Source organism: Aedes albopictus, chromosome 3 (assembly GCF_035046485.1).
Source record: "Aedes albopictus strain Foshan chromosome 3, AalbF5, whole genome shotgun sequence".
In the NCBI taxonomy this organism is placed as follows: domain Eukaryota; kingdom Metazoa; phylum Arthropoda; class Insecta; order Diptera; family Culicidae; genus Aedes; species Aedes albopictus.
The window spans coordinates 144,775,047-144,785,917 of record NC_085138.1 but is presented as its reverse complement, the minus strand read 5'-3'; the positions used below and the strand labels follow the sequence as shown (position 1 = coordinate 144,785,917).

Sequence of the window (10,871 nt, the reverse complement as noted above, 5' to 3'; positions counted from 1 at the left end):
TAATCAGCACCCTTTTCGACCTGATGCAAAGCGTCCTTCAGGTAGATGAAGGGAGGTGTCGCCAATATAGCCTTTCGATTAATCAAAGTACAAGTGGGTGGTGTTCGCCGCTGCAAAAGCCGCGCTTAAGACCGAGATAAGAGCAAGCAAAAAGGCCTGCTTTGAGGGTCTCTGTCAGAGTGCCAATACGAACCTGTGGGGTGACGCCTACAGGATCGTTATGGCCAAGACGAGAGGTGTGATGGCTCCTACAGAGCAATCTCCATAGATGTTGGAGGGGACCTGGCCTTAAAAGTAGCTATTGCAGAGGCTCCCGAGATGTTCAGGTCTGCTATGCAGAAATGCCTGGACGAGGGAGTTTTCCCAGAAGCTTGGAAGAGGCAGAGCCTGGTACTATTGCCAAAGGCGGGGAAACCACCCGGAGACCCGTCGGCATATAGACCAATATGCTTGATTGACACGGCGGGGAAGGTGCTCGAAAAGATCATCCTCAATAGAATGTTGAGGTTTACCGAGGGCGAAAATGGTCTTTCGAACAACCAGTACGGCTTCCGGAAGGGGAGGTCCACCGTAGACACTATCTTGTCGGTTACAAAACCGCCGAGAAAGCACTTGAGCCTAAGAGGAGGGGAATTCGCTTCTGCGCGGTAGTGACTCTGAATGTAAGGAATGCGTTTAATAGCGCTAGCTGGTCTGCTATTGTCGATGCGCTCTTGCGTCTGGGGATACCGGAGTACCTGTACAAGATTCTCGGAAGTTACTTTCAGAATCGTGTACTAGTCTACGACACAGAGGTGGGTCGGAAGTGCTTTCACATAACCTCAGGAGTCCCGCAAGGTTCCATCCTGGGTCCGGTGTTATGGAATGTCATGTACGACGAGGTGTTGAGATTAGAGTACCCAGTGGGAGTGGAGATTGTCGGATTTGCCGACGACATTACGCTCGAAGTCTACGGTGAAACGATCGAGGAGGTGAAGTTGACTACCGACCACTTGATCAAGGTTGTGGAGGCGTGTGTGCGATCCAGGAAACTGGAGCTGGCTCACCACAAGACAGAGGTGACGGTTGTTAGCAACCGGAAGTCGGAGCAGCAGACGGAGATCAGTGTAAAAGAGTACACTATCCTGTCAAAGCGCTCCGTCAAACACTTGGGCGTGATGATCGACGATAAGCTTACCTTCGGTAGCCACGTCGATTATGCCTGTAAAAGAGCCTCCACAGCTATTGCGGCACTGTCCCGGATGATGTCCAATAGCTCTGCGGTGTACGCCAGTAAGCGCAAGCTTCTGGCTAGTGATGCTACGTCCATACTAAGGTATGGTGGCCCGGCGTGGGGCACCGCGCTAAGTACCAAATGCTACCGACGGTAGCTGGAAAGCACTTACAGGCTTATGTGCCCGAAGGTTGCGAGCGCGTACCGTACCGTGTCACACGACGCTCTCTGCAGCAGGTCAGATCGGGTTGCACGTGGGCATCAGTTCTTGATGTCTGCAAAGCAGTTGGGCGGGGTTGACCCTGCCCGCCTTCCGAGGACAAAGGGAGTGGCGAGGACCACTCGGGAAACTGGCTAAGCGCCAGCATGTTACCGTGATGGACTCTCCAGAGCGAGTCATCGATGTTCGTTGCTGCTAGGCTACGCAGCTAACCTTGAGGGTGCGATGTGCACTAGCCCCTCTCTGAAACAATACCTTCTTGGTGGTTCCGGAGAGACGTAGGGTTTGGCGACCATAGGAAATGGTTTAGTGGGTACGAGGAGAGAGTAGCCCTGGCTATTACTTTTGTTGTAGAAGACGGCCTCAGACCTACACTACCCTAACCTTCTGTTAGGGTGTCTGTTGAGCAGATTATCCCCCTATGGTTTAGAAGAAAAAAAAAGTATCTAAAACATCTATTGTACTTTTCACGGAAAGGCGAAACCGTAATGGCGTTCGATCTTTGCGTCTTTTTGATTCTGATAACGATGTGACAGAATAGGTTAAGTACGTTGGAGTTATTCTTGAATCCAAGCTTTCCTGAACATCTCAGATTGAGTTCAGAATCAAGAAAACTTATATGGCCTTCGGCTAATGTCGGCGTACCTTTGGTACAACGTGGGGTCTAAAACCAAAGTATATAACTTGGGGTCTAAAACCCAAGTATATCAAATATTGACCTATAGATGTCATGTGTGGTGGCAAAAGGGCGAAATGAGAACTCTTCAACTCCCACGGCAGCGCTCGAAGTTTTCTCTGACGTTGCTCCACTACACATTCATCTCAAACATAAAGCACTTGCACTTACCGCCTATGAGTAATCGGTTTACTAGAGGAAACTCTTGTGAAATGCAGTTCAATACACACCTCGTTGTTTCCACTTTTGGTGAATTGGGACAAAGCTGTCCCGGGAAGAGTGGACATCTGGTTATCTGGAGAGAAGTATTTTAGACGGCATCGTATGTTACACTGATGGTTCCCTTCTCGAAGGTCGAGCAGGTGCTGGTGTTTATTCTCGTGAGCAACGGCTGTATCAGTTTTACTCCCTTGGTAGACACTGCACCGTTTTTCAGGCTGAAATCTTTGCTCTTATATGCGGAGTGCAACCAGCACTTCAGCAGCACGAAATCGGCAAAGCAATATACTTCTTTTCAGATAGCCAGGCTGCTATTAAAGCACTTGCCTCGGTCAACTCCAGGTCAAAGATAGTTATCGCTTGTCGAACTCAAATCGAGGAGCTGAATTCAGCAAACGCAGTTCACCTTGTATGGGTACCTGGCCGTTATTCCATCGCTGGAAATGTATTGGCTGATGAGTTAGCTCGCACTGGAGCATCACATGACTTCATTGGCCCTGAGCCAGCTATTCCGATATCGAAGTGTTGGGTAAAACTTCAGATTCACACCTGGGCTGCCACTCAACACAGACAACACTGGAAAAGTTTGGAGTCATATCGTCTAACCAAATTGTATTGTCCGGAGCCATCTCCAAGGGTGGCGAAGTATCTTACAAATCTGTCAAAGCAGAATTGCAGCATGCTGGTCAAAGCATTGACTGGCCACTGCCAACTCAGCTATCACATGGCGAATATTCAGCAAGCTGATTCAATTTTATGTAATAGCTGTGAATCCGATTATGGAACTTCGTATCATTTGCAACTGTCCAACTTTTTGCGCAACTGCGTTTCTGAGTATTCGGTAAACACTTATTAAGTGAAACTGACTTCAGAAACCTGAATCTTCAGGATGTTCTGTTCTTCTTAACCCGCTGTGGTCAAGAGCTATAGACTCTCTTTCGCTTTATGCGTTATTACAGTGCCCTTTTCAGAACGCTGCTTGAACCAATTGTGGCACGCTTATGCGATACTACCTTCTTCCAGGGTTTTTTCTTATTTCCCTATCTGTCCTTATTCCCATTCTTATCCTTATTTCCTTTCTTCCCCTCAGGTAGATGATGAAATAGGCTTTTATTATGGCGATGGCACGAATGTCCCAAACGGAGGATAACGTGCCTCTGGAGCCGTCCTTCTGATACCTGATATCACCCAAATCGTAACCTTATTGCCAAGATTATCGCAACATCTCGCGGGTGGCATCCAAAACAACGATCATGACTTTGATAACAAATCTTTATTATAATGATCATTACCTTCATCACCTTCAGTGGCCCATAATTCGTGAACCTGTTCCAAGCCATGTGTCCCTTCCACCGACGACAGCATCTTCGTCTGCGAATCACAGAGAAAAAAAATCGCGTAGGTCATGCACCGACCACGAAGGTATAAGCAGCACCGCTGCGCGGAGCGCCCAAAGTTCCTGTTCAATTCAACTCGCCACTTCATCAGCGATTTTTTTCGGACTGTCCCAACTTACACACATGACTGCCCTCACCAACACCGATTCCGTAACGGTTTATTTCTTTATTGGGCATCGAATTCGCAAGGAAAAAGTTTAAAACTTCCAACCTCAGTGCGCTTTTTATTGTTACCCCTCGCTCGAGCCCCGGGCCAGACGGTTCCCAGCAATAATCGGCTGACCGGCTGGTAGACGTTAAATTCGCGAATTTCTTTTTCCACCGGCTCTGCCGGAATTGACCGAGAAACCGAACGTGTGCGCGCGCGCACACCACCTTCGTCATCTCGTTGTCGTTGTCTCGATGGACCATGCCAGTGAGCTCATAGATCATATCTGGGTGGTTTTCCGCGCTGCCGCGCCAGTTCAGCGCAGACTCTTGGCCTTCAAGCCTCTTTTCGTAGCCACGAAGATTTGGGTAGGTAGCACCCGGCAACAGCGTTGATCGGCTGATTTTTACCAGGGAGGTGGTCCACGCTGATGAGCACGAAGAAAGAGAAAGGCCGGGGATGGATGATGGGCTGTAAAAACACGTCACATTATTTGGGACTCGAGCAAAAACAGTCGGTGCGGGTCCGAACGAAGAGGCAAGAAGAGAGTTCGCGAGTGGATTGGCGTGGAAATTACTTCACACTCCGATCTGGGCTGATTTGGGCGTTTGTTGCGGATTTCATGCTGCCTTCCTCGGCTCCGTAGGGAAATGGGATGACCAGATTTTGACCGGGCGGCGGCACGGCAAGCGACTGAACGGACAGACGGATCATGTTTCATGTCATCCCAAGTGGTCACCGACTACTGCCGGGAGCTCTGTGTTACTCTAATTACTGTGTGTCGCTTTGTCAGGCCTTTCTTCCGCACATTTGGTTCAATTTCAACGCCTCACATCTTGTGAGGACGATTTGCGCCACTAATTCGCTAGCAAACTCCATTCAACGGCCTCGCTGCTGATGCGGGATTAGGAACAGTTCTTCTACCTTCATTATAAAATTAGTGGCAAATTCGCACTGTCATGCTAATTCACGTAAACTTTATTTCGTACGCAAAACTATGGCAGGTTCGCAGCCCGATACATATTCGCAAAGTTACGTGAACGCTGAATCTCTCTTGGAACGCTATCGTATAGGTAAATGACGTCCCACTGTGAGAGTAGCAATAAAAATAAATTCACTTTTGAAGAAATGGTTAGCACAAGGCTTGCAATCCAGTTGAACAACATAAAACTGACGAATCACAGCAGTTTCGTGTACCAATGCAAGGCAATTACAACCTACAGCACACCGGTTGACAAGTGTGAACAAGATTTACACACGATTCGATGGCTTATTGGTAAGATGCTCGAGAAATTGAACACATTTCTTATATTCTCATTTCTGAGTGGCTGTTAGAGCCCGTTCGAAGTTGATCAGCAATAAAGCTATACAGAAGTTTTCTCGATCAGCCTAGATAGCTGTGTAGTGTCGTTAATGGTTGTCTCAACTGGCTTAGAATAACACTACGGACCGCCTGTGCCGGTGGCAAGTGTCCACTAAACAGGTGACCCCTAATGCGGCTATATGCTTACCGTGCCCAGGAATATAAAATAACAACCTAACCGCTAACGGAGCCTGTGGAGTTCCAGGGCGACCTCCACAGTGTTTTGTTCTTACTGCGCTAACCAGAGCAATGGTGCAGTGAGTGGACCTTATGTTTCTCCGAGACAATCAGCTGCCCTTCTGTAGTCTTAAACATGAAACAAAATCAGGGTGGGAATACGAAAGTCATGTTAACTAGTTTAAATTTTCACCTATATGGTTTCCTACTGTTCGGTTTACACAGTATATTCTGTGTATCCTCACCTTTGGCGTTTTCCAATCGACGCTGCTAATCTGTATTGAGCTGTGATGGTAAAGAGTTTATTCTTGCATAGTTTGGGTAGTGGCTACAGTTAGAATCAATCTTCAGCATAAAAGAGCACCAACAATCAATCTTTTCAAACTTATGAAAAATGGTATAGCCCAAGTGGCTTTAGAAGAACCATACTTTCGTAAGGAGGATTTCTATCTATGAAACCTTGTGAGCTCAGTGTTTGCCACTTTCAGTAAAAATGAAATGGCAAGCTGGCGTGTCATGCCTCGAGCCTGTGTGCTTGTCAACAACGGAATCGTTGCAACACTCGTCTTTGATGTAACCACCAAAGATTTATGTGCTGTCATAGTTGATGTATCTGTTGGAAACCTCAACAGGGAATACGTCTATATCCTACGGATGCTTTCAAACAAGTCATCGCATACTGCACTTCAAAAGGCCTTTCGCTAATTTTTGTCAGTAATGCCAATGCTCACCATATTATCTGGGGCAGCTCAGACATCAATTTGAGAGGCTCCAGTTTGATGAAGTACTTACGTTGTTAGAAATAGGCAAAAGATTTCCTTCAGTGCTTAGTGAGCCCCGAGTTATCCGTTGCATATTATTCTTCGTTATATTCTGCCATGGCTGCAGTTGAGTAACAACAGAAGAAAGGGGGAAGAACAGTTGTTGTAGTATCATGTCTAAAAGGTAGTTAGCAGAACATCGTAACGAGAGTTATTAATGATGCAATATTTGGGATGTTGAGTCGAGTATTGGAAGACAAAAATGGAACTTAAATGTAAGTTACTTAGCAAATGTAAGTGTAATATAAACTAATAAAATATGAACTATTTGCAGTCTTGAAGCTGCCGAAACTGTAAGCTGCTCTCGAGAAGTTTCGCTTCTTCCAAGAAATCACGTTCTCAACAAACTTCAAGAATTTAAATCGCTTCTGAGTCGACGCAGACATGGATTCCGGCGATACAAGCAGTATCCGTAAGAAGTCGATAAAGGAACGTCTTAGGTTGCTAGAGCAACAGCATCTAATACGAATAACACAGCTTGAGGAAGAAGGTAGGCGATCTCGGCAGGCGTACGAACGGAGCGTGGAACGGATCGAACAAGCGACAGCGAAAGCCATCACAAAAATCAAATTACACTGTAAAGCTAAAAGGGACGCAAGAGCTAGGACGAGTGAGAGGGAAAATGTCGGCGAAACCTTGCCAGTCGTGCACAGTTCGTTTAGTGACGGAACCCTTGTTGAGTCCATCTGTAGCCCACCTGTACAGTGCGATGGAATAGCTTCTGCTCCACATCGGCCGAGTATCCAAATTGTTCGGCCGAATGCTCTACGTCACTTCATACCTGGTACCGAGAACGATGAGGAGGATCTGCATACAACATTTAGTCCAGAGCTGGCTGGTGGAATCGATGCGATCGAAAACTTCCGTAGTAAGGAAGGGTCTAGTATGCAAACAGTATTGCACTCTACAGTCGGTGTCAAGTCATGCTTCCACAGTACGGTACATTTAGAAACCTTATCCAAGTCCAATAGTTCCCGTAGTATGGGTCAACCAGAAATTGTAAACATAACCACTACAATTGTGGATCAGTCTCTGAATGCTGAGAAAGCGTATTCGGTAACAAAACCGATAACGGTCACTCAAATTAAAATCGAGACAAATTGCGATTACCCTGAACAAGAGCTCTCTCATCACTCCTCTTTGCTTGAGTACATTGCTTCGCGGAGTCGTATGTGTAAGGGAGAACCAATTCGAAAGATCGTTGTCGTTGCCTTGTTTACATGCGATTCTTCAAGAAGCAATGTAGTTGAAATGGACTCACTGATGGTTTCCAAATACAGCTCCATTCCAACAGAAACAGTCGGCCGAGTATTCGTGGCTGAAAAAATGGACTTCGATGGTAGGTGTGATCCACTACGAAAGATAGACAGCATCGGGTTTGATCCAGGTGGGCTAAAGAATGGAGCTCAGGTAAAACTGGTGCTGGTAAAGCGACCGATATGCGTGAACTATTTGGTAAACAACAGTGTTCACGAATATTCTCACTCGGAAAGGCTATCTTGGGATGCAGCCCGACGTTTGGAATCACCGATGTGTAGACTCTCTATTGCGACAGAATCGTGACAACAGCGATAAGCACGACGAACAGAGAAGAAAAACTACCACCGTAGCACCGATCGGAAGAGTAGATAGTAATAGCCACGGTTATGTGTAGTGTATATATCGCAACCTCTAGGTACGATCGTCGTCGGCTCGTGGTACCACCTAGACCGAAGTAGTTGTTATCCAAACAGAATAATTGAAATTTGAGGAATGTGGTTGTGGATTGGTAAACATCAATGAATCCACTTATTGATTATGTTATTTTGAGTTTAATGAATTCATTTTCTCAGGGTGTCACAAGTTTTATGACGTTAGATAAACAAGTTGATGTAGTATAGAATTACGTGACGTGGAGGATATTTTGTGCTCAACGGAAAACCGGGACTACACGGGTGGGGGTATGTTAGAAATGGGCAAAAAATTTCCTTCAGTGCTTAGTGAGCCCCGAGTTATCCGTTGCATATTATTCTTCGTTATATTCTGCCATGGCTGCAGTTGAGTAACAACAGAAGAAAGGGGGAAGAACAGTTGTTGTAGTATCATGTCTAAAAGGTAGTTAGCAGAACATCGTAACGAGAGTTATTAATGATGCAATGTTTGGGATGTTGAGTCGAGTATTGGAAGACAAAAATGGAACTTAAATGTAAGTTACTAAGCAAATGTAAGTGTAATATAAACTAATAAAATATTTGCAGTCTTGAAGCTGCCGAAACTGTAAGCTGCTCTCGAGAAGTTTCGCTTCTTCCAAGAAATCACGTTCTCAACATACGTAGTACAGATCTTGGATTAATTAACATAGGCAACCGCCCAATCTTTATGGTATCTGCCAGAGAGGAAGTGTTAGATATAACGCTTTGCTCTAATAGAATTAGTCACGAGCTAACCAAATGAAATGTGTCAGATGAAGAATCTTTATCTGACCATCGCTCTTTTTTGAACATTTATATGTTACTTCGCAAACTTTGCGTTTCAGGAATCCTCGGTCAACATACTGGGATCTCTTTACTGATTTGGAAACCTGAGACGATTTTCGGCTTGACAGTCGCAATTGCAATCAAACGATCAGATATTTTCCTTCATCCGACGTTTCGATGTTTATTACATCTTCTTCAGGGAATTAGACAATTTGGCCGTTGGTAGTGTTGTTAGAAGTGCGAACCGAATTCTGCGAATATTATTAGTGTTCTAGAAAAGGATCCTACCGTTTTTTTTTTTAAATTTTGCTTTAGACGGATTATGCTTTCACAAAGCTTTTTAAAACGAAAGCGATTAACACTTCTAATTCCATGAAGAAGATGTAATAAACATCGAAACGTCAGATGAATGAGAATATCTGATCGTTTGATTGCAATTGCGACTGCCAAGGCGAAAATCTTCCCAGGTTTCCAGACCCCTCAATCGATAGCTAACTCCACATTTTACTGATTTGGTTGCGTCCATATTTCATGGATACTCACCATCTGTTGACAAGTGATTTAGATGATGCTTTTAATACTACAACGACCTTCATCATGGAAGCTTTTGAAGAAGCTTTCCTTCTACGGTCTGTGAAGATCACAAGAGAATGTAGAAAGAGTTCGAAAAGACGACGTTCGGCTGGTTCGGAGGCACACACTTCCCCGGAAGTGTGGATATAACATCTTCGGATGAACCTGATGTACAGGGACAGGGAAGGGAGGTTTGCTTCGGCAAACCTGAGCGTCTGTTCTTCAGAAGGAGCGGCTCACAACAGCGTCTGATCCCCATGTTAGGGGCGGCTGATCTACGTCCGAGTGCCAGGGAAGGACTCTAAGCTCAACTGTGCACTATGGTCCTCCGGAAAGTAGGGGGTTGGTGTCAGGCCCTACGAGCCAGCCGTAAAAAACCATTGTAACGGAAAATCAGCAACAGAATAATATGAACCGAGACCAACGGCAACGACCCCAGCGAACAAAAAGGACTTGCGATTGGAAACTCAGAATGTGGAACTGCCGATCTCTCAATTTCATTGGAAGCACCCGCATACTCGCCGATCTACTGAAGGACCGCGGGTTCGGCATCGTAGCGCTGCAAAAGGTGTGTTGGACAGGAACCATGGTGCGAACGTTGAGAGGTAATCATAAGCTGCGAACGTTTAGAGGTAATCATACCATCTACACACGCGAGCAGGGAACAGTTTTCATCATTATGGGTGATATGCAGAGGCGCGTGATCGGTTGGTGGCCGATCGACGAAAGAATGTGCAGGCTGAGGATCAAGGGCCGATTCTTCAACTTCAGCATAATAAACGTGCACAGCCCACACTCCGGAAGTACTGATGATGACAAGGACGCATTTTACACGCAGCTCGAACGCGAGTACGATCACTGCCCAAGCCACGACGTCAAGATCATCATAGGAGATTTGAACGCTCAGGTAGGCCAGGAGGAGGAATTCAGATCGACGATTGGTAAGTTCAGCGCCCACCAGCAGACGAACGAAAACGGCCTACGACTCATTGATTTCGCCGCCTCCAAAAATATGGCCATTCGTATCACCTTTTTCCAACACACCCTCCCATATCGTTACACCTGGAGATCACCACAGCAGACGGAATCTCAAATCGACCACGTTCTGATTGACGGACGGCACTTCTCCGACATTATCGAAGTCAGGACCTATCGTGGCGCCAACATCCACTCCAACCACTATGTGGTGATTGTCAAACTGCGCCCAAAAACTCTCCGTCATCAACAATGTACGGTACCGACGACCGCCACGGAACAACCTAGAGCGACTGAAGCAACCGAATGTCGCCTCAGCATACGCGCAGAATCTCGAGGCCGTGTTGCCAGACGAGACCGAGCTCGATGAGGCCCCTCCAGAGGACTGCTGGAGTACAGTGAAAGCAGCCATCAACGACGCAGCCGAGAGCACCATCGGGTACGTGGAACGGGATCGACGGAACCAGAGCGTTCATGATTAACAAAAATTTTAATCATGATTAATCATTGATGATTAAAATTCCAATTTTGGTGATTATTGATTATGATTAATGATTAATTTGATTTTTAGGATGATTAAAGATTATGATTAATGAATAAATTGATTTTATCTGTGATTATTGATTATGATTA

At 45.8% G+C, this 10,871-nt stretch overlaps 1 protein-coding gene across 1 annotated transcript; it reads left to right on the top strand.

The window, feature by feature from the left end:
- The first annotated feature begins 633 nt into the window (after nucleotides 1-633).
- Nucleotides 634-9,041, top strand: LOC134291980 (uncharacterized). The gene is made up of 2 exons (XM_062860563.1): nucleotides 634-6,449; nucleotides 6,509-9,041. The coding sequence occupies exon 2, from the start codon at nucleotides 6,619-6,621 to the stop codon at nucleotides 7,795-7,797; it is 1,179 nt and encodes a 392-aa protein (XP_062716547.1). The 5' UTR covers nucleotides 634-6,449; nucleotides 6,509-6,618; the 3' UTR covers nucleotides 7,798-9,041.
- The last annotated feature ends 1,830 nt before the right edge of the window (nucleotides 9,042-10,871 follow it).